At 35.8% G+C, this 25,226-nt stretch overlaps 1 protein-coding gene across 6 annotated transcripts in view; it reads left to right on the top strand.

Moving 5' to 3' along the window:
* KIAA0586 (KIAA0586 ortholog) overlaps window positions 1–25,226 on the top strand; it is a 109,487-nt gene that overhangs the window by 49,840 nt on the left and 34,421 nt on the right. For all 6 annotated transcript variants that reach the window (XM_033851093.2, XM_019923375.3, XM_019923367.3 and 3 more), the window contains 5 exons: window positions 534–610; window positions 5,321–5,455; window positions 10,261–10,438; window positions 19,053–19,207; window positions 22,775–22,883. In XM_033851093.2, the coding sequence (XP_033706984.1) occupies window positions 534–610; window positions 5,321–5,455; window positions 10,261–10,438; window positions 19,053–19,207; window positions 22,775–22,883 (654 nt within the window). The remainder of the gene's footprint in view (window positions 1–533; window positions 611–5,320; window positions 5,456–10,260; window positions 10,439–19,052; window positions 19,208–22,774; window positions 22,884–25,226) is intronic.

The raw sequence follows: 25,226 nt of genomic DNA, 5'->3' as shown, positions 1-25,226 counted from the left end.
TTTTAATTTTAATCAGTTATTAATTATATCAGTAGTATATAGGAGTGCCTCTTTTTAATTTCATGGTTACAGTTGATGTTTAATAGCTCTTTTTAATTTCTGACAAGCTGGTAAGTGAAACAAAAATCTCATCTTTGTTATAAAATGTGCTTTTCTTTTTTTGTGGTACGTGGTCCTCTCACTGTTGTGGCCTCTCCCGTTGCGGAGCACAGGCTCCGGACTCGCAGGCTCAGAGGCCATGGCTCACGGACCCAGCCGCTCTGCAGCATGTGGGATCCTCCCGGACCGGGACACAAACCTGCGTCCCCTGCATCGGCAGGCGGACTCCCAACAACTGCGCCGCCAGGGAAGCCCCTAAAATGTGCTTTTCAAAGAGCTAGTGAGATTGAATAGCTTGTGAACTATGATTTATGAACTTTGCCAGTATTTTTATTGTGTAAGTTTTAAGTGTAATAGTCTATGGCTTTATGGTGAGATTATTTACTAAATTTATGTTTCTTCTTTTTTCCAAATTTTTGCATTTTAATTTCTAGTTTTAGGAGATGAAGGACTGTATCTGACAAACCTAAATGATAGCTTATCCAGTACTCTGCATGATGCCCTCGAAATGGTAAGAAGTGATTGACTCCACATTGAATTCTGAGATGAAGAATATCTTGATGAACTTGTTGCTACTGATCAGGGTTTTTTCTCAAATATTTGAGTTATAGTCATAAAATTTAATAAAATATCCATGAAGGAATTTAAGGTTTCTTACACATGTCATTATCATATTTACACATTTCATTATCATAATCGTGAGAATGAATAGAAAATTGTTGTTAACCCCTGTGGCTCCAGTAGTTGAAAAACGCAGTTAATGTAATTAGGTAATGAAAATCTAAGTCAAGGCACATTGTCACCTGGATATGTTGCCTTTACAGTGTTTCAGGCAGGACCTTAGCTGTGGAAACCAGCTCTCTTATAATACGTTTGTAATTTTTCCCTAATCGTGATTATAATTCTTTATGCTAAAAAATAATTGAATTTAGTGGCTTTAAAAAAAAAATACTGGGAATTCCCTGGTGGTCCAGTGGGTAAGACTCCGTGGTCCCAATACAGGGGGCCCGGGTTTGATCCCTGGGGAGCTGTGGGGTCAGGGAACTAGATCCCACATGCAAGCTGCAACTAAGAGTCCGCATACCGCAACTAAGAAGTCCACATGCCGCAACTAAGAAGTCCACCTGCCGCAACTAAGACCTGGCGCAGCCAAAATAAATAAATAAGTAAAGATTTTAAAAAATAATTTAAAAAATACTGAAATAGGACCCAAGGGTACTAACTCTCCTAGTTATTATCTAGCTTTATGGAAGGAAAATTCGCATTTAAAAATATATATCTTAACATATATATCAACATGTATAATATATATAAAAATACCATACACAAATGATAATAGGGATTTTCTTTTGAAAATTATTAAGGAATAGAAATCTTTACTTTTTATGTTTTCAAACAACCTAAGCAAGTAAGGGTAGTTGTGCTCAACTTTCATCTACATTCATCCATAGCCTTTGCTAAGCATTGCTATTATTGTTGCTCTTTAAAAAAAAAACGTATTTGATAATTTTTGACATATGTATATATCTGTAAAGCCATTACCACAGTTAATGTAATGAACATATTCATCATCCATCACTCCCAAATCTCTCCTCAGGCCCTTTTGTAATCCCTCCTTCTCATCTCTCATCATTCCTCTCATTCTCTATACCTCTTCCAGTAACCACTGACCTACTTTCTGTAACTATAGATTAGTTTGCATCTCTAGATGTATATAAATGGAATCACGTGGCATGTATTCTTTTTTTTTTGTCTGATTGTTTTAACTCAGCATAATTATTTTGAGATTTATCTGTGTTATACTTTGTATCATAGTTCATTCCTTATTATTGCTGAGCAGTGCTCTGTTGTATGGATGTGCCACAGTTTGCCTATTCACCTGTTGATGGACGTTTGGGTTCATTTCCAGTTGGGGGCTATTACACATAAAGCTGCTATGAAGACTTGTGTACAAGTCTTTGTATTGACATATGCCTTCATTTCTCTCTGGCAAATATCTAGGGGTGGAATGGATAGATAATATGGTAGTTATATCTTAATCTTTGAGAAAAGCTGTTTAGGACTTCCCTGGTGGCTCAGTCGTTAAGAATCCGCCCGCCAATGCAGGGGACACGGGTTTGAGCCCTGGTCCGGGAAGATCCCACATGCCGCGGAGCAACTAAGCCCGCATGCTACAGTTACTGAGCCTGTGCTCTAGAGCCTGCGAGCCACAACTACTGAAGCCCGCGTGCCTAGAGCCCGTGCTCTGCAACAAGAGAAGCCACCGCAACAAGAAGCCCACACACCACAACGAAGAGTAGCCCCCCCTCACTGCAACTAGAGAAAGCCTGTGCTCAGCAATGAAGACCCAATGCAGCCAAAAATAAATAAATTAAATAAAAAAAAGAAAAGCTGTTTAATTTCATCTCCCAAAATTTTGCATAGACTTTTTCCTTCTATGTTTTATATTACTATAAATATTTTGGAGCTTTGCTCAGGACATGGTTAAGTACTTAGAGACAGTTTTACCCTTTTGAGTCTTGCTTTTAAGATTTGTTAGGCAGTACCGGAACAGTACTCAATCTAGGGCTATTTATCCCCCGCTATGGAGAGAAGACACTTCTATGTACTCCACCCAGTGCCTCATTAATGAGGTTTTCCAGCCTGGCTAGTGGGAACAACCATTATCCAAGCCCTGTGTGAGCATCAGGCAGTGTTATATCCAGTCCCTTCTCAGGTGCTCATTCCTCCAGCCTCATGTAGTTATCTCCAAAGCATCTCCTGAGTAGTACTTAGCTTAATACTCAAAGGGGATCTTCTGCAGATTTCCAGAGTTTTCTCCCTCTGCAGCTTTCACTTTTCTAGCCGTCCGTCTTATGAACTCTAGCTGTCTTGGCCTCCCTGGAGTTACATCTCCATCTTCTTAGCTTAGGCTCCTGTGCCACAGCCTGGGAACTCCCAGATGGTAAGCTGGAGCAGTCATAGGGTTCTTCTGACTTGTTTTTCATTTCTCAGGGATCACTGTCTTTTGTTACCTGATGTTCCATGTCTTGAAATGCAGTTTTTCACATACTTTGTCCATTTTTTAGTTGTTTCAAGGGGGTGGGTGTATCTGGTTCTTATTACTCCACCTTGACTGGAAGTTTTAGAAGTCTAGTTGCATTTTTATCTTTCCATTTGTATCATTATATAGGATCATGATGAAAAAAGAAAGAGATTGGTGTACTTTTGAAACATCATGCCCTTCTATCCCCTTACAATCATAATGCTAGAAATTTCTTATTTTTTCTTTCTTTTTGGCCGTGCCACGCAGCTTGCGGGATCTCAGTTTCATGACCAGGGATTGAACCTGGGCCACAGCAATGAAAGCCCAGAATCCTAACCACTAGGCCACCAGGGAACTCCCTAGAAATTTCTTTAAAGCAGCCTATTCAAGTGATGTAAACTAGGATTGTATATTAAATTCACCAGTGGAGCTTTTAGAAATATGCATCCTGCCCCCACCCTCTGATATGTTGATTCGGTAGGCCATGAGTGTTATATGGTATGCATGCATGTGTGTGGGCGGTTAGAAGCCTAAACCTGTATATTTTTAAAAAGCATCCCAAAAGATGATGCTCATTCTTTGTTAAAAATAGTAACTACTCATTTTACTTTGCATTGAATGAGGTTAAATCACTTGTTTGTGTCACATAGCTGTATAGTGATAGATCCACAACTCTTTTTATATGGATACATGATAATTTGTCTTTCATCTTAAGCTATCAACTTAAGCTAAAAACTGTAAATTTTGAGTTCTAATAGGAGCTATATGAATCCTAAAGCTTGAGTTGCAAGCAGCTGGGTGTGTGTGTCCGGTGTTTGTCAAGTCCAACAAACAAAAAGCAAAAGATGCCATGTAGCATCTTTACACTATTAAAGACACAACAGGGTAAAGATGCCAAATCTGGAGATTCATATATTCAAGTAATGTGTTAAAACAATTTGCTTTACTATATGTAGGAGTATGAAATAATTAATGAAGGAGAGTTTTGATAAGATTTTAATAGCAGTTACTTTTTAAACAGTAATTATTTATTACAAGTAATTGAGTCTGTTCTGAAGAGAGTGGAAATCACTTTTATAAAATAATATGGGGGGGAAGCATAAAGGAGAAGTCTTTATTTTCAGAGGAGCATTACACTAACATTTGGCTTACTTAATATGTCATTAGGGCATTTTTATCCATTCTTAGAACTTTATCATGGTGCCAAAGCACATTTAAGTTTGTTTAAATAGCTGAACTGAACCAGGACTAAATTATAACATCTTTCTTTTTTTACATTTGAAACTAAACTTTAATTTTGATATTTTTACTAAGCCTAAATCAGATATGCTACAAATTCATGATAAAATCACATGCAGAAGTACAATCTTGAAAAAGACTAACTTTGCAGTTATGTACCAGTAGGTATTTATCTGTGTCCACCTGGGGGATAAAGACTTGTACTCCAGAGTTAAACTTTATTTCATTAAATGTAAGATACTTAAGTAAAAAAAAATACTATTAATGGAGTTTAAAATCATGCTAATCCTTGTATTTACAAGGGAATCCAGTTTTCTGACTGTGGCCCACACTGTCCTTCATTTTCGGGACTGGTCTATTTTGAGGCACCAAGAAGTCTAAGCTGGGTCTTCCAACTAGGGCTTTCAGTACCTGCTCCCTAGCGAGTACTGGCTGTCAGCGCAAAGGCAAATGGACAATCAAAGGTCTATAGGTGCCTCAGCGTATTTCTGCAGTTTTTCATTTCTGCCTGTGGTCCAGGTTGCACCACTGCTACAGTGCTTTGCCCCCATTGCCACGCTGGGGGCGCAGCTTTGTGTGCTGCATCAACATGAAGCAGGGAAACCGTGTGAGCCAAAAACTTGATGACACTGTATAAAACGTTTATGAATCATTGTAACTCAATCACATGGGACAAAGGGTCCAACTTTCATATGATTTTATAGTAAATCCCTAGTTTAAATGTAACCCAATTATTTTATACTGTTATTTACATTTGAGGCAAAAATAAAGGGTTTTTAGTATAGTCGAATGGAAGTGAGATCTAAATGATAATAAAGAGTCCATCTTCTTTCTGTAAAGTGCTAATATGACCATGTTCATGATGACTGTTAAGTTTTATTAATCATAAATTATGAAAAATGTAATTGATGCATTAATTTTTGTTTTTTTATTGTATTGTCTTTATATTTTACTTAGGAAGATGATCCTCCCAGTGAAGGACAAGTGATTAGGATGCCCCATAAAGAAATTCATGCTGATGCAATTCTTTCTCTTCTTGCTAAACAAAACCAGGAATCGTTAGTTTCACAGCAAATGGTCTATCATTCAGAGGTATTTTTTAACCTTAATTTTTTTTTCTGTTAGATCTAAATACAGGAAAAAGATAACAAAAATATTCCTACTTTTAGCTAAAGCACTCTAATACTTCAGCTTACTCAGGGATCAGCCTTGCAGTAACTTTAACCTAGAACCGTAGTTATGACTTTTACAGCTGAAAGGAATTTAGGCCATCTGTTCCAACTCTCTTATTCTACAGATGAAAAAAGCTGAAGCCCTTTCAAATGATTTGTGAGGATCGTTCATTCATTCTTTCTTTCTTTCTGCAACCATTTACTGAGTATCTACTATATGCCAGACACAACCTCCGAAAAGGTACAAAGATGAATGAGGCAGGGTCCCTACCTTTAAGCAGCTTACAGTCCTGTAGGGAGAAAAGAGCTTAAACAATTACTCTGCCATGCAGTAACTGATCAAATAGCTGGAGAAGTAGATTGAACAATATGATCGTAAAGAACCTTGTAGGCCATGGTAAGGCTTGGACACTATGGAGCCCCTTAAGATATTTTTGGGCAAGGGAGTCACAGGCTAAGATATTTAGGAAGACATATGGAGCCGTGGACAAGTGAGGGAAAGATAGAGGTTTGTCAGAACACCACTGGAGTAGTCCAGAATGAGAACATGAACAAAGGCAGTTAAGTAGAAATAGAAAGGAGAGAGATTTAAATATGAGTACTGATTGGCAGTAATTGGTCACTGGTTAAGGGAAGTTGTGGTTGTGTAGCTGTTGGCTTAGAAAAGCAGAGAGAAGAGTGCTAAGTATTGTGGGGAAGGTAATGAATTTGATTTGAAACATTAAGTTTAAGGTGCTTAAGGAAATTCCAGGTGGAAATGTACAGTGTAGTTGCTCAGGCTGGTTAATGATAGAGGTGGGACTAGGATTCTTGATTCTATTTAGTATTCTTTCTATTGTATTTGGTTGTCTTTGCTTGAACAGGTGTGAAACTGGCTTTAGATGAGCTGAAGATCTGAAGACTATACAGAATCCAAGGAGATGGCTGGCTTTATTTTCTATCAATTTTTATCTTAAAAATTTTAATTCTTAGGAAAGGTAGAAGAAAAAAGATATGGAACTTAGTAATGGAAAAAATGGAAATTTACTTACTCCTTCTTATTGAAAAATGACTAAATTTTCTGCAACTTTACTTAGCTTGACCAAAAATTGATTTCACTGGAAAGATACTAGTTGTGATTGCTGTTGCTAAACTCAAGAAAGTACTCTCATAGCTGTAGAAACCATGCTGCTTAGTATAGAAACCAGTAGGCTGAGAGAGAAAGAGGAGAGAGAAAATGAGACAAACAAATGGCACAAAAACTAGTAGAAATGTCAGTGTAGTTTAGAAGTTCCACTAACTAATCCCGCTTTCCTTCATTTTGGAAATCAGTCATATTGGCTCATTTATTAATTCGATGCTCAGAATTTTCCATCTTTTTAATGCTGGGAAATTTCTCTCACTACTTTTTCAATTTTTTTCTTCCTCTCATTTTTTCCCCCTCTGGCTAGAACTATTATTTCCAGATATTAAAACTTCTGCTTCTGTTTGTTTTATCTCTTAGACTTTCTATGTCTTCATTCTTTCCTACTCTCTTCTGGGAGAGTTCTTCAATCTGATCTGCCAACCACTAAGTTGTTCTTTAGCCTACTATTTATCTGATTTATTATATTTTTCATATCTGATAGTCTTACTTGGTTCTTTTTTTAATGATTTTTTGTTTCACATTGTTAATATCTTTCTTTATTCCTTGTGTGTATGTATGTATGATTAATGTTTTTCACTTTTTTTTTAAACACTAATTGATTCCTCGAGTATCTGTTTCTTTTTTTCTTTTTTTAACATCTTTACTGGAGTATAATTACTTTACAATGATGTGTTAGTTTCTGCTTTATAAGAGTATCTGTTTCTTTTGGTATATGAACTCATGTTCCGGGGCCGGGGTGGGTGGGGTGGTGGCGGTGGGAATAAGCTATTCTGTGAGAAATCGTATTGCGTAAGGACGAAAATCCGGCCATAGTCTGTTCCTGTGAATATAAGAAGAGAGGAGGAGATGAGCCCCAGGGATGGGCGTCTCAGGCAGTACAGAACCACTGTTGATCGTGGCCACTGCTGTTTGCTGGTACTCTACCGTTTAGTGTTTCTGATGGTTGTTGTGTCTTTAAAACCCTTAGGAAGAAGTTTCTTTGGGAAGTTTTGTATTCCTGTCCTGGGGTGAAGAAGGGAGAGAGTGAAGGAATGAATGGTCATGGGTTCCTGGTCAGATGTCACCTATAACTTTTTACCCCGGCTGGGCCTTCATGCTCCCTGATGTTACTCTGGGGTACTAGTATCTGCAGCCCAGATTGTTGCCAAGATCTTTATGGTTAAGGGACAAGCAGTGATGATCTCACGTTAATGAAGGAAAAAGGGAATGACGGCAGCACTTTGTACCAATCTTTCTTCTCACTAAACCTCCTCTAGCGACCCTCCTCCTCAGGATGCAGCCCCTTTCTCCCCACACACACGAAGTCAAGCTAGTCGTCAGTCTTTCTTAGTGGTTTTTCACAACTTTTACCTAGTTCTCAGAATCCTGGTTTCTTCCCACGTATGTAGTTACTACAACATTGTTTTGGGGACAGGGAGCTGGCAGCCTTTGTTAGTGTGCCATCTTGGCTAGACCAGAAGCCCAGAAGTTGGAAGTTTATCCTTTCCAGATCTTTTTCTAAGCATCTAAGCATTTGCATATGTGTGGTTGTGTATGTTTGTGTGTGGTCATGTGTGGATAATTTTGAGGTATGTGTATGTGTTTTTCTGCCATCTGATTCTTAAAATTTAACTATAAATCCTAAAGATCCACCATATCCTTTTTATCTACCATGTAGTATACCCTAGTTTAATTATTCCACTGTTGAAGGATTTTTAGATTGGTTCCAATTTTTTTTCTCTCCAAACTGTAATAAGAATAAAACCCTTTTTACATTATGAGGAATTGCTTTTCTATAGAAGATGAGGGGTGGAATTACTCAAAAGGCACGAGCATTTATAATTTAAACAGACACTAGTAAATTGCTTTTCAACTATATGAGATTCCTTTCCAACACCACATATGATATATATATATATTTTTTTTTTGCGGTACGCAGGCCTTTCACTGTTGTGGCCTCTCCCGTTGCGGAGCACAGGCTCCGGACGCACAGGCTCAGCGGCCATGGCTCATGGGCCCAGCTGCTCTGCGGCATGTGGGATCTTCCCGGACCGGGGCACGAACCCGTGTCCCCTGCATTGGCTGGTGGACTCTCAACCACTGCGCCACCAGGGAAGCCCACATATGATATTTTTAATTTTAAATTTTTGCCAGTCTGATTAACAGCGACATTTAGTGTGTTATCCTACATTTACAGAACTATCAAACATTTGTTTTGTTTGTAATAAGAACTGGTAGTAATGATACATTTGTAAGTTAAAATATTGCTTTGGTAAGAAAATAGTAACCATTCTTTGTGCTTAAACAACTCTTTGCCCAGAGGGAGCATCAGGTCAGTGAGAGTAGTCTGATGACAAAACTGCAATTTGTACATTTATGTGGATGGGCCAGGTGTACTACTAGAGATCATAGGTAGCCTAACTTAGAATTGACATGAGTCTGAGCTTTGAGTATAATATTAAAATGATAACTGCTTATGAGTACGAGAGCATTTTGTGAATAGGGAAGCTAAATCTTCAGTAGGGTCATAGAGTATTAAGGTGTTAAGTAGTTCAGCAGTTACAATACCTTAAAAAAATTGGTTCACAACAGAGAAGGTACTATATATTGCACAACATTTATATGGTAGTGGCAGAGTAAAATAGGCACTGTGAAATATTTTTAATTAATTTCTAGGGAAAATGTATCTGCTGTCATTCTAAACTTTGCCCAAGAATCTCCAAGGGTTTTATATTAATTGCAAAACAATCTTTTTCTTTTTAAAGAGTGTTGAGCAACTGGTATTCTTAAAGAAAAGTCAGATTACAGGATAAGGGGAGCTACAAATCTGTAGAGGATAATTAGGGCAAATTGTAGAAAATCTTGAATGATGAGCTAAACAGTTAGATTTTAGTTTGTAATCAACAGAGTCATCAAAGATGTTTCAGCAGTGATTTCTTCATATATTCTAGTTAAAAAACTCTACTTGGTTGAAATTAAACTCCTTTTAATAAAAAACATGAGAACTCTCATATACTGGAATTTTTATCCAGTTCTTGATTAGTAAACTCATTTATTAGACTATCTCCAAGTCACAAGATGTGCTAGTGATTAGGGCATATTATTTTTAATACCAAAAGAAAATAGAATTCATCATTTTTTTAGTTTTTATTTATTTTGTATATTTGATAAACATATTCATACTTTTTGTACATTTTCATCAGTTGTTTTATTATAAAGTTCACACTAGCAACTTTAGCCAATTTTCATTCATAAAGAACAAGAGGTGAATTTTCTATTCTTCTAATTAAGCTGTATGAACAATGTATAATGTGTGACAGCATTTAGTGTTTTAAATAATAACATTTTTCCGGTGTGTTTTATTGTTGTCTAATTTGGAGCTTGAAGAAAACAGATAATGGGTATTTAACTTCATAAGAAATAAGATATGGAGAACAAAGCCTGCACTTAGATATCTTATTAAACTAACTTTCCTGTAGCGTGTATGTGGCATAATAAGGACTTCCTAAAATAGCTTTCAAGCAGTCATGTGGTCTGCATCATGATACATTTGACAACTATTTCTTGTTTTGACTTGATTTTAATGTAATGTTTGTAACAATGGTTTCTACTTTTTACAGGACTTGGAAAACAGTGTAGGTGAACTTAGTGAAGGACAAAGGCCCAGGCTGACAGCAGCAGCAGAGAACATCTTAATGGGACATTCCACCTATATGCAGCAGCCTGTAACTAACGCAGAGTCTTCAGATCAAAGATGTGCTCCTAAGCCATTATCTCAGCAGTGTGCCACAGTTACAGGTATACACCAAAATATTGCTTCTTGATGTATTGTCTGTTAGAATATTCACTTCGAATCCCATCATACTTTTTTGGTTACTGTTTCCATGTTGAATGCTGTATTTTGTATTGTAATCTACAGTAGTGTTCCTGATCTGAATTAAGAAAAGCTTAACTATTTTCAGGTAGGGGCTTACAAAATTTCCTTATTAAAAGGGGTATTCATAATTGAAAAGTTTGATAATGACTTTTTCTATGGTATTTATAGCAGTATTTCCCCAAAGTGTTGGTACGTGAATCACTGGATGGGGCATGAGATAATTTTGGTAATATGCATGTGTCCACCTAAAACTTTTTAATAGTGATGTATTTATTTTAATATATACTGGAAAAATATAACCAGCACATCAAAACTGTGACATAACAGATCATGTGTAGGACAGTGTTAAATTAGGTAATACTGTAGAAGTTCAGTCTTCTGACTCAGTGCTCAGTGTACTCAGGACTGTTTTGGAATTTTATTAACTAAAACTTTCTGCTGTAACACTTTGGGAATAAGAGTAGAATAGAGAATACCAATTTCTAGCATATGTAGTTGATTTTCATTATCTATAGTACTTATGTCCTATAGAGTCACCAGAAACATTGAATTAGCAAATACTGAGCCACTGCTTCTAGGGGAAATACAAGGTTAGGTTCCTGTGAGCCTCTGATTATCACATTTTTGACAGTTGATCAGTACATAGCTTTGTTTTATGTGTGTTTCTATTTAAGGACACTTATTTAATATTTATTGTTGATTCATTAACATTGAATCTCACGGCCAACAGCACTTAACTCATTCCTGAATGAAACTTATCTAACACATATATTTTTTCTGTAAGGCCCATCGCAGCCTTCTTGTACTTAGGTACACTAGAGAGCACTTCTGCACTATGTTTGGGGGCAATTTTAAACACCCACAAAATCACCAACAAAGCATTCAAAAATGTGAAAAATGTGTCACTAAATAGCGAAAAAGAACACTTGTTCACAGTGTAAGAGCTGATAAGAAAGCAGAGCAGCACCGTGTTCAACCTCATCTGCTGAAGTGTGTGTAGGGTGATTCAGGTTTCTGCTGCTCTACACATGTCCACAAATGACTGCGAACATGCTGTGAGTATTGATTTCAGGGTTACAAATAAATTTTATCAGATAGGTGAATTTGCAGAAATGGAATCTTCAAATTAATGAGGATCAGCTATATTCTCATTTATTGATTTTCTCATGCCCATTGCTGCATTCTCTTAAATGAAAAGAACTTCTGGAGGTATGCAGATTTGCCAGAAGTTGGAAGAGGAGATGCTGGAAGTTAGAAAAACATTGGCACAAAGTATGAGCGAATACCTTATCATTCATATCTGAGAGACATTCAAGACTGAATTTTCTATGGGAATTAATGTAAATTAATATTTGAATTATTTATTTTATGCACATAGTAAGAGTTAATTTTTTTACATTTTTAAAAATTAATATTCAAAGTGGCATTAAAATATGACTTCTATATTTGTATCCAGCTAACAGTGCAGAGTGCAATTAAATAGAATTGACACTAGATGGCTCTCGCAGATCACTTGAGAGCTGCTTGGTACTTGGCGAACAAAGGTGCTTGTTAAATTGTTACAGAAAATAAAAATAAATAATAAATGTTATAGAATAAAATCCATGAGGATATATCCTGTTTAGCCCCTCCTTATACCCTGGTATCGCCTAGCAGATTACTTATAGTACAGTTCATTTTTAATTGTAGGCACGCTATAGATATTTATTTAATTTAATTGGAAAAAATAATAAGTAATGTGGCATAAGATAGAGCATATAGATGGGTCAGTATGACAGAGTGGCTAAGAGTTTGAGCTTTTGGAGTTTCAGAAATCAGTTTGAATTCCAGCTCTGTATTTTTGGGCAAGTAACAATCTTTCTGAGCCCAAGTTTCTTCATCTATCAAGTGGGGATAATATTAATGTATTAGTTACCTATTGCTGTGTAACAAATTACCCCAAAATTTAGCAGATGAAGACAGCAAACATTTATTATCTCACACATTTCTGAAAGTTATGAATCTGGGAGTAACTTAGCTGCATGGTTCTCAGGATCTCTCATGAAGGTGTAGTCAAGCTGTTGGCTAGAGCTGCAGTCATATGAGGGCTTCAGCTAGGGTTGGAGGATCTATTTTCCAAGCTCACTCACATGGCTGCTGGCAAGATGCCTCAGTTCCTCATTACTGGAACCTTTCTATAGAGCTGTCATGACATGGCAGCTGGCTTTTCCCAGAGTGGATGATCTGAGAGAACGTGAACAACCAAGATGGAAACCACGATGTCTTTTATAACCTAGTCTCAGAAGTGACATGCCATTACTTCTGCCACATTCTGTTGATAACACAGACCAATCCTGGAATAATATTGTAGGGGACTACAGAAAGGTGTGAATACCAGGACCCAGATGTTAGGGGACCATCGTGGAGGCTGCTTATTGCAAACAATATCTACCTCCTAAGGTTATTGGGGGTGGGTAGTAGGTGACAATGCACATAAAGTAGTTAGCACTGTGCTTGGCACATGGTAACTGTTACTATCTTTAATAATGCTTGGAGAATGTAAAAATATCAATACCTTCTCAAATGTATTTAATGGAACCAGAAACTATCCACAGTTGCTTAAAAGGAAGGTGCCTATAGAGAGCTAGTTTGTTCCTCTTGCTTTAAGTATTTTGTTACATTATGTTTACTGTAGAAGAATGAGTCCCAGTGTATCACTATTTCTGCTGCTGGCTAATCTCATGCCTTTCATGTTGATTTTTAGTAACTTTGTTTACAGAGGCTCAGCTATTCTTACCTTGCCTGTCCCCACCCCTGCTCATTTTCAGAAAGCATCCTATTTGCAACCTATAGTCCCCTATCACTGTTTCTAATTCTGAGGCTTTCACATTGGGTTGAGTAACAAAAAGATGCTAAATAAGGTTTGAAGAATTGTCTCGAGAACCCTAAAGTGTAAACTGGTATTTCGAACAAACTGTGAGGACTCTGGGACTTACTACCAATTATAGCTCTTCATTTACTCAGAAAACTTGTATTGAGTACCTACTGTGTACTCGGTACCAATATATTAGTACAATATTAGGGTCTTGAGATGCAGAGGTAATAGACATCTGCTCTCGAAGTTTACAAACTCGTGTAGAAGAATATGAGACAGGAATTTTAATACTGTGTGATTAATGCACAACACAGACTGCTTTGGGAGCGCAGAGGAGGAACAGCCCACACATGAGAGCTCAGAGAAGGTTTCCCACAAGAGCCAATGTGAAACTGAATCTTAGAGAAATCAGCCAGATGATGAAGTGTGATAAGCACGTTCCAGTTTATTCATTTACTTATTCAGAAAATATTTTTTGAGTGCTTGCTCTGCTCTAAGCACAGTCTAGGTGGTAGGAATATAAAACCTGGTAAGGCCTTATCCATAATGAATTTTTTCCCTAGTAGAGGTAGTAGAGAGAAGGCAAAAACATGCAATAAATTACTGTAGTTATTGTGAAGCAGTCTGTATGGGATGGGAGTACAGGTCAGTTGTAACTGGGGAGGGCAATCAAGAAAGACTTCATGTGTGAGGAGCTAACTTGAAATGAGTTCTCAATGATGAATAGATGTTTGCTGTGTAGTAAGTGTAAGAGAAACTTCCAAGGCAGAATATGCAATGAGACAAGGGGATAAAGTAAAAAAAAAACAAAACAGTGAAACTTAAGCGGGGAAATGTAAGTACTTTATCAGTGAATTAGACTTTAGGATGCAATGGGATTGGAACAGTAGCAGAAACCAGGTGGATATAGATAATAATATCAAGTGGTTTTTCGATTTACTCTAAGACAGTAGAGATTCGTTTGTGTGCAAAACGGAAAGTAATTCCAATCTTACTTTATATTTATGCCCATGGAAAATTCAGTCTTGAATTTCTGTCAATTCTGAATGTTTTGTGATATTCACAGATCCATTAAAGATTGGATGTAAATGAGTGACATGATCATATTTGCCTTTTATTTAGCAAGATCATGTGAGGTGCAGTGTGTTGGATAGATTGCAGAGGATTAAGACTGGAGGCAAGGAGCCTCTGGCTTAGACAGTTATTAACGTAAACCTGGTGAGACATTATTCAGCAGCGAAGAAATATGAAAAGGGAGACTTGAGAGACATTTGAGGAGGAGAGTGGACAAGACTTAGTTGAATATGAGAGGTGCAAAAGAAGGGAGGGTCTAAGATGACTCCAGGTTTTTGGCTAGAATGATTGGATAGATGGTATTTCCATTCACTGAGGGAGGGAGGGATTCTGGAGGAAAGACAGAATTAGGAGGAAATAAGAATGAGTGGGGTTTCATCTATGTGGAATTTGAGGTACCTTTGGGTTTCATACAAATGGAATAATTTATTAGACAGGCAAGAACCAAAGCTGCTGCTGGCACTGGCAATTCAAGCAGACTTAGTCTTCTCTGAAAGTCTACCATGGTTGCTTTTTCAAAGCAGTAAGATTCTAGAAAAGTAAAATTAGGGATTTTAAATTATGGTTAATTAAATTTGTCTTGAATGGAATAATACTTTAAGTGTCTCTCTTCCAAAGGGCTAACTAACGTACATTACACTCAATGAGCATACTTTTTAGAAGTGACACATCAAGTTCAACATTGTTGTGATTGCTGTCATGGAATCCTTTCCTGATCCCTTATCACTGGGTTAGGTACCGTCAAATATGCTCTCTGTGTAGTCCTCTAATGTCGCCTGCCTAATGTTGCTCTTATCACACTGATTTGTAATCTCACTTGAAAATGGAGACTTTATCTTGTCCACTGTCATAGCCCTGTCATCTAGCAGAGTATGTAGCATAGTCAGTAAATATAGGTTAAGTGATAGGGTGTCATATGAGCTGAAAGCTATTATGCACTTTTAATGCTTTTGGGAGATGTTTGATTATACACTTTCTTTGTTTCTATATTTAATTTTTTTCTTCTTTTATCGCAATCTACCTTGTGTCCTTTTTTTTTTTTTTTTGCGGTACGCGGGCCTCTCACTGTTGTGGCCTCTCCCGTTGCGGAGGACAGGCTCCGGATGCGCAGGCTCAGCGGCCATGGCTCACGGGCCCAGCCGCTCCACGGCATGTGGGATCTTCCCGGACTGGGGCACAAACCCGTGTCCCCTGCATCGGCAGGCGGACTCTCAACCACTGCGCCACCAGGGAAGCCCCCTTGTGTCCTTTCCAATTAACTTTTTTCCTTACACCCATACGTCAGCCACATATCATTTTACATAAAAATAAAATACGATTATATCATATATTACTTTAAGTTATAGACTTTTTTTGAGTGCTCTTCATCTACCCCTCCTCCTCACATTTTCTCCTGTCCCACTTTATGCCTTAACTCATGTTAAGATTCTGGTATGTAACCTTCCTGGTTTTTTTTCCTTATGCATATATAATAATTATATACACACACACATACAGTATACATGATAGGTACATACGATGTGTGTGTATTTGTTGTTATTTTACAAGTTGAGATTGTGTCATGCACACTCACCTGCATTTTGTTTTCACCCAGTAAACCCTGCAGAAATTACTCAAGGTCAAGTAGTAGTGCTTAAATTCATCTTTTTATTGACTTTTTATCCACTTTTAGTATGGATTTCCGATAATGTATTCAATCATTGCTCTGTTGATGAATATTTACTTTATTATCATTTCGCCCCTACTATAAACAGTGCTAAAGTAAATATTCACACGTGTGTATCCTAACATATTGCTGCATTCTATATTTAGGGAATAGTTTCCCAGAAGTAGTTACTGGGCCCAAGGGAAAATATATTTAAAAATTTAAAATAGATATACCAAGTTGCTGTCTTAAAAATTTAAACTACTTTATTTTTATTAGTAATATATTACAACCTTCCCTCTATATCGCTTCCAGAAATTGTGTTTACTACTATTTTTATTTTTGTCAGTTAAAGTATAAAGATATGGCTGACTACTGCTGAGTTTATGTTTGTTGGCTATTTGTATTTGCTCTTCTGTGAATTACCTACTTAAGTTTTTCCCCCGTCTGTTAGGTTCTAAGTTTTTCTTGTAACTTTGTAAGAACTATTTCTGTATTTTAGATATTTTCTATCATCTGTATTGCAAATGTCTTTTCCCAGATTTGTACTTTGTTCATTGACATTATTTATATTCTTTTCCATATAATTTAAAAAATTTTATGGAATTATTTACATCGTTTATACTTCCTGTGTTTTCATCACATGGTTAGGTTCCCCCAATATAAGCTTATACCTGTAGTCTCAGATTCTTTTTGCAAGTTCATTATTTAGTATATATTTATATTTAAGTCTATCTGGAATTTATTTTTGCAAGTGGTGTAAGGTAGAAGTTCAATTTGATTTTCTTCCAGATAAGTAGTCAGTTGTGCCAATTATCATGTATCTTTTTCCTACTGAATTAAAATATCAACCAATTTGTATATTAAATTCTCATAGATCTAGGAATTTTTTTCTTTTGATTCTTTATTCTAAGTATTCTAGATTCCTTAGGATCTAAAACACATTGGAATACTGTGTCTTTATGGTACATTCTGTTATCTGATAGGGCAAGTTTACTTTTTAAAATAAATTTTCCTGGGGCTTCCCTGGTGGCGCAGTGGTTGAGAGTCCGCCTGGCGATGCAGGGGACACGGGTTCGTGCCCCGGTCCGGGAGGATCCCACATGCCGCGGAGCGGCTGGGCCCGTGAGCCGTGGCCGCTGAGCCTGCGCATCCGGAGCCTGTGCTCCGCAATGGGAGAGGCCACAACACTGAGAGGCCCGCGTGCCGCAAAAAAAAAAAAAAAAAAAAAAAAAAAGTCCTGCTTTTCTGGACAATTCTCAGGCATTTATCCTTCCATATAAACTCTAAAATTATGTTTTTCAATTAAAAATCACCCTGATTGGAATTGTGCTAATTTATATATTAATATTGGAAGAATTGACATTTTTATATGTATAAAAATACATTTTATGTATTTTACTATTTGTCCAGATCTTGTTTTGTGCTCTTCAATAAGATTTCATAATTTTCTTCATTTTCTTCTTCTATACCTTTCTTAATTATTTTACAGTTCTGGTCACTATAGTAAAAGATTATTTTTCTGTTTCTAAGTGCATATTGCATAATATAGAGAGAAACCAATGACTTTTGTATATTTTTTTAGTATCCAGTCATAGTACCAAATTGTCTTATTACGTCTAATAAAATTATTTTTCCTCACTAGGGAGTCTAGGGCTTTCTAGGTATATAATCATATATAATCAGTACAAAAAGTTTTTATGTGTGTATGAATTCTTTTAATTCATTTGCCAGTCTTAAGAAAATGTAGGAAAAGTGACATAGGAATAGAAAAAGCCATATCAGAATATAAAAAGGCCAATGTGAGGCTTGGAACAATGGTTGCTCTAAATGATGCATGTTATTACAATTATTTAAATTAATCTTATAAATAAAATGAGAATAAAACAGGTAATAATTTTGAGAAATTGTTTTGTGTAGATCAAATTCTGGAAAGGTAAAACTTAAAAGTCAGTGTATGTATTCTGCTTTATGTAAAACCCACCTAAAAATATAGATTAACATAAAAAAACCAGAGAGTGCTTATTTGCTAAACCTAAGAAATTGTCAACATACTGCTTTTAAATAGAAAATACCTGTGGGGTCTTTAAAATGTCATTTCTTTTAAAACAATTTATGTATATTGCTTCAGGTCTATTTCTACTGATTAAAATGAGACTGCATTGTGCTATATTTAAAAGGTGACCATTAATTAGGAAAAACAATTTTCTTAGAAATAATTTAGCGAGAATGTGAAATAAGGAACAGTGACTAGGAGTTGAAAGATGAGGATTTTAGTTCCTTTTCACCTCTTAGCTCTGATATTTTGACAGTTAACTTCCCTGAGCCTTACAGTGAAAGACAGTTATAAAACTATCGGATCCTCCTGCCTTACAGAATGATTGTGAGGTTCAAGTTAAACGAGATATTATATGTGAAAGTGCTTGGAGTATAAAATGTAATGTAAATGTACAGTGATATTATTAGATAAATATTTATCTCTGCTCTTATTGTCTTCTTTTTATTGATTTCATTGAGATGCCATTTGGTTGAGGAAAAGAGGAACTTGATCTTTTGAAGAAAAATACCAGAACAGAGCTAAGCAATACCAACATTTTCTAGTCAGGAAATTGCCCCTTGATTTAAGATTACATTTTAGATGGAAAGTATTCTATTGACTCTTATTGATAGAAAAAGTAATCTGGAGTGTTAGGAGTTGGTGTGTAGGAGTGAGTGTTGGGTGTGGACTGCGTGAACAGCTTGCTGATTGGAACCTTAGAATAGTCCATAGATTTGTTTGAACATAGGTACTTTTTGCATTCTCTGTGAGCTTTGGTTTTAATTGCAGTGAAGGCTTGGTGACATGTATTTTCTGTTGAAGTACTTCTAATTCAGCAGGTAAGAAATATTGGTAATTTTAGCCAATTTTTCTTTTTCTAAGAAATAATTTATTTTAACTTTTTGTTTACATACTTGATAACAGATGATATTTATGAAGATTTATGTGCTAGTCATGGTCCAATGAGTTTGGGAGAATTGGAGTTGCAGCCAGATCCTCACCTTGCCCTTCCCACAAAACTTCTGACAACACAAGAAGATGATGTTAAATTATCAGTAGCAGCTGAAGATTTTCCTCAGGTACCCAATTAATAGCACTTGTACTTTACTTAAATCAGAATGGTAACAATATTGCCTTAGCATAGAACACTGTCAAGAGCACAGTCTTTGGAGTCAGACAGCCTCAAATCATGCCTCCTTTTTTCACTAACTCAAGCCTGGCTATAGATCTTAGCTCATCCAGTCTCTAGCTGTGACCTTGAATACATACTTAGTCTTTTTCTAAGCCTTAATTTCCTCATCTTTAAATTAAAGATTAAAATAATGTATGTAAAAATGCCTATTACCAAGTTAGATAGCTATTATCATTTACACCTCTATATTCCCCTGCAATATCTAGTTTAGTAGTTTGTGCATAATAGGTACTGAATAAATATTTATTCTTTTAAAATTTGTGAAGTGTGTTACCGTGAAAGTATGAGATATTTCATACTGAGTTAAGCCAATGACCCATGCAATCTTGTGTACTGAAAAAGTAGGATAATTACTCTCCAAGGTGTAAAAAAAAATGCTCATGTTAAATTAAATACAGTTTTTTAATCTGTGTATTCTCACTGTAGATTAATTTATTCAATAAATAGTCATCATGGTATGGTATTGTGTTGCATTGCATGGTGTTGAGGGTGAAAGCCAAAAGTATATAAAATAAAGATTGCTTATGGAACACACTATTATGTAGGGTTCGGTATTAATAACCTGTGACCAAGCAAAGATCAGGAAAAAACTAGTCATGAATAAATATCTGTTAATTAATTCTGTAATAAAAGAAAAATTGTTTGTGACCTTGGGTTAGGCAAAAATGACACCAATAACACTATCCATGAAAGAAAAAAAATTAATAAACTGGTCTTATCAAAAACAAGAATATCTGCTCTTCAAAACACACTGTTAAAAGAATGAAAAGACAAGCTACAGATTGGGAGAAGATATTTGCAAATCACTTATCTGGTAAAAGGCTTATATGCAGGATATATAAGGAACTCACAGAATACGATATTAAGAAAACAAACAATCCAATTAAAAAATGGATAAAATCTTTGGACAGATACCTTACCCAAAGAAGATATACTGATGGCAAGTGAGGACATAAAAAGATTCTCAACATCGGTAATCGTTAGGGAAATGCTAATTAAAACCACAAGGAAATACTACTACACAGGCATTAGAACATCTCAAATTAAAAAGACTAACATGCCAAGTTTTGGCAAGGGTGTGGAGCACTTAAACTCTCATATGCTGCTGGCTGGGAATGTAAAATGATTCAACCACTTTGGAAAAGAGTTTGGCAATTTCTTTAAAAAGTATTGATAAAATGTACACCTACCATATGACCCAGACATTTCACTCCTAGGTATTTATTTACCCAAGAGAAACTACCACATATGTCTAAGCAAAGGCTTGCACATGAATGTTCATAGCAACTTTATTGGTAGTAGCCCCAAACTGGAAACAACATAAATATTCATCAATTGCTGAATGTACAAGTTGTGGCATATCTATAAGATGGAATACTACTTAGCAATAAAAAGCCACGGATGGACTTCCCTGGTGGCACAGTGGTTAAGAGTCTGCCTGCTAATGTAGGGGACACGGGTTTGAGCCCTGGTCCGGGAAGATCCCACATGCCATGGAGCAACTAAGCCCGTGCACCACAACTACTGAGCCTGTGCTCTAGAGCCCACAAGCCACAACTACTGAGCCCGTGTGCCACGACTACTGAAGCCCGCGCGCCTAGAGCCAGTGCTCCGCAACAAGAGAAGCCACTGCAATGAGAAACCCATGCACCACAACGAAGAGTAGCCCCTGCTCGACACAACTAGAGAAAGCCCACACACAGTGGCAAAGACCCAACGCAGCCAAAAATAAATAAATAAATTTATTAAAAAAGAAAAAAGCCATGGACTATTGATACATACAGTGACATGGACGATTCTCACAAAAGTTGTGTTGAGGGGAAAAAGCCAGAACCCCCACTCCCCCAAAATAGTGCATACCTTACGATTCCACTTACATGACATTCTAGAAAATGCAAACTAATCTATAGTTATAGGAGGGAATTCAGGTTATTTTGAGCTTGGTGGATATGTTCATCGTATTATCTTGACTGTGATGATGGCTTCATGGGTATATACATATGTCAAAACTTAACGAATGATACACTTTAAATACATGCAGATTATTGTCTATCAGTTATACCTCAATAAAGATATTCTAAAAAATAAAAGAAAGATTGCTCTCCTTTAATTATTGGCCTGTTTTAAAATAAAACTGCAAGGTGTTACCAGAAGAACGGCTTCAAAAAAATTCATTTGTTAGATTTCTTTTATTAACAGAGAAATATGGCTAGTACTAATACTAGCACACACTTGTTTATAGTGCTTACTCTGCCAGAGGCTGTTCTAAGTTCATTACGTATTAACTCATTTGATCCTTTTAACAACCTACTGAGGTAGTTATTATTATTATCATCCCCATTTGATGAATGAGAAAATAGAGGTATTGGGGGGTTAAGTAACTTAACCCAAGGTCAAAGCTACATAATGACTTAGCCAAATTTGAACACGAGCAGTTTAGCTCCACAATACTCAGCTCTTAATCCCTGTGGTTAAGGAAGGGAGCCAGTAGGAAGGTTCTAAATTGAAGCAGCACAAAAGAGTCATAGTATCCATCTTAGAAATACACACCAAAATAATATTTCCTTCAGGGAAGAAACCTATATGACTAATGGCTCTAAACTTAGAAGACCAGAGGTGAGGCTAGTTGTTGTTATTGCAGACTAAAGCTACTCATTTTTATCTGTAGATAAATAAGTACCTGCCAGAACTGGAGTGGTTACATTTGAGTCCATGTGGACAGGTGTTTCACATTCTCCTCTGCTTGTATCTGTTGTTAAGAGTTCAGAGATACCTTTTTAGGTTCCTGTCAGATTATATCTGACAGTTGTTTTCAGAGACTCATTCATAATTAGGCTCATAAAACAGGAAAGGGGAGAAAGAAAATGGCTAAAGTCATCACAATTTGTAATGTGTGATTGTGAAGGAATTTGTGACTACTGTAAATTTCAAATTTCGTTAGGTGGTAGTAAGGAAGAGAGATGATGGGGCTTATGGTAGAGTGTACTTTTCTTGAATGGCAAAGGAGGGTAACAGTACCTACTCAACACTTGTGAGAATTCAGTGATGTTATTATATATAAAAGCTCTTTGAAAATTGCAGTGCATTATGCAGATTTTCATTTTATGCAAAAATGGTTATATGGAAGTGCTTACAGTCAAATTAAGTTTTTATCCTGTCTAAATCCATCATGTATGTATCTAGAATAGTTGGTTTATAAGTAGTTCTGAATTCTCTAGGAAAAATAGAAATGATTTGAATATCTGAAATCTGTGTATATTACCCAAATCTTTTGAAAGATTTTATTTGCAATATCTTTTCTTTAGTAATATGTACTCCATCACCCATTTGGTAGTTAGAAAGCATGCATGATATCCAAATTTTATATAATAAACACCTAAATAATTTAATTGCTCAGATCTTTTTAAAGTAACTTAAAAAATAATATTATGACTTCATGTCTTAAATTCTTCAGTACCAACAAAAACAAGACCAAGATGTTAAGCAAGTTGAACACAAGCCAGTTCAAAGTCGTTTAATACGTGTAAGAAATAAATGTGATATTTCACTTTCACAGCAACAAGGTAAGATTTGTTTCCTTGTAATAATATAAGAGTTTGATATATGTTGTGAATTGAACACATATATAATGAGAATTCTTTTATATAAGTTTTATTCTTATTCTCTAGGGGTTTTTTTGTTTTCTTTGATTTAGCCCTTTGGGATAAAGAATCTGGTATTGTATTTGAGTATATTTGTTAGTTCTCTTTACCAATAAACACTATTTCTAATGGATTTTAAAAACTCTTAGGTAGTATTTTTATTTTAATCTTACCTTTTGGTTCTTGTACAATTGAATGTCAGTGTCTTTTTATCTATGTATAAGTCTGTATCTGTATCATAGTTGTCTGTTTTAAATTATAATATAAAGGCAATGGTTATGGTTGTTGAGGAGCTTTGTAAAGGCTATTTATGTTGTGTGGCGATTTGATCAACAGGTACAAGTTAGTAAACAAAGAACGCATGTTAGATGCTATCATATGAATGAACTTTTCTGTACTGCTTGATTACCAAAATTGTGTGGCTAAATGATTCTGCAGTCAGCATCCCGGCATTTGATGTTGTCTTTGTGTTTCTGCAAAGCTGTTGGCCTTGTGCTTAGTTTGCCTTCTTGCTTCTTTGTCATTTAAATTTTATATAACCTAAATTCTGAAATTTGGCAGTAGAAATTAAGATGTCTTCTGTTTAAAAACTTTCTGTCTACAGTCCAGGTAGAAGTATTAGGAGTATTTTGAGCAGTGGAATGTTTTTCTTCACTTTTGTAATTGTGTTTTTTTATCTCATATATTGAATGCCAATATAATTACAAATGTAACTGTTTGGCAGTTTGGGGAGGACCTAAATGAGGAAGTGCTTAAGATTATGTTATATGAGGTTTAGGTTTTTACTTTTCTGCTTGTTTTCTGTTCCTTTCTTGCTCCAGCTTTTCAGAACTTACCCCTCCTGACCGCTTTTTAAAACCTAACAGTGGTACAGTAGTGTTAGTGTTATATCTTAAAATCCTATGGAAAATTACCTGTAACACTTTCCTCATTGTGTTTAAAAATTAATCATGACAGTATATAGATATAAGCAAATGAATATTTCTAAGATAATATCAGGACTGACTTGATGTCCTTCTACTGAATTCTGTTACTATTCATGATCAATGACTGTATATTTAATTTGGTTTTTTTTTTAAATTATAATTTCTTAAAATTATAAATGAATTTTGTCTCCTTGGAGAATGTTGTATGATCATTTTTCTCACCTGATAGGAAAATATCTTTGGTAAGATTTTAAGGGTAAATACCTCTCTTTAGGAAAGTGGCATTGTTTTCAGTTTCACATATATGAATGTCTGACCACAAGATGGCAATATTTAAATTTTTGTTGACTTACAACGTCATTAAATAATAGTGTGCAGTTAACATTTAATGCCAGTAAAAATCATAAGAAAAATAAAAGAAACCAATGTGTTAGCTAGTAGGAGGAAGTTTTATTTAGAAAGAATCTAGAACAGTTGGATTTAATATGTGTAAAAATTATTTTCATTTAATTTTACATGCAATACAGAAGTTAGGAGAGCCGCAGGCCTATGTCAGTTTTAACCAAGATAAATAAATACCCAGTGGGCTATAGATAAAACATCTTAAATAGGAGCCAAGTGTTTCACTCTATAATTGATACATATCTCCATACTAAATATTTTTTGAATGAATACAATTCCCTTGGCAAATATAGTCAGTTATGACTTTTTCCCCTATAAATTTTGTGGATTTAATTTTTTTTCTCTGATGAAGCTCTGATACACTGCCAAATGTTTCAAAGAATAAGAGAGTCAGAGTGCCAAAATAATCCTCTAGGGCTTTCACAACTTTGAGTGACCTTGAAGGAATTCAATCCTATCATATACAAAGGGCTTGAAGATAATGAAGGAAATTTACCTTATCACAAGGGAATCAAAACCACATCTTTTCTGGAAGATAAATGCTTCTAAGAATACTTGAAGCCCAAATTATGGCTGTTTCAGGAAGAAGTATTATGTATTTCACTTTGAAATGCATAGTAGTTTAATATATGTATATAAAGAAATCAAGCCGTTTACTAGCAGTAGCAGTAGTTTAGTGATCATCCATTAAAAATTGACTGACGATATGGTAGGACGTAGGTTCTAGCACTATGCTTCTGGGATATCTTTAAAGTACTTGTCTCCTTCCTCTCCGCTTGATTATTACTTTCAGATTTTAATACAAAAGAGAGAAATTGAATTGAATTCTGAAAGATAATATCTGTTTCTTTTGGTATTTAATTCATTGGGTATATTTTTGGGCACATGATACCACTTATCTGATTCTAAGTCCTGATTAATGTGTCTAACAGTTTTA

This window comes from Tursiops truncatus, chromosome 2 (assembly GCF_011762595.2).
Source record: "Tursiops truncatus isolate mTurTru1 chromosome 2, mTurTru1.mat.Y, whole genome shotgun sequence".
NCBI classification, from domain to species: Eukaryota; Metazoa; Chordata; class Mammalia; order Artiodactyla; family Delphinidae; genus Tursiops; species Tursiops truncatus.
The sequence above is the reverse complement of the archived record's forward strand: the minus strand, read 5'-3'. Positions and strand labels throughout refer to the sequence as shown.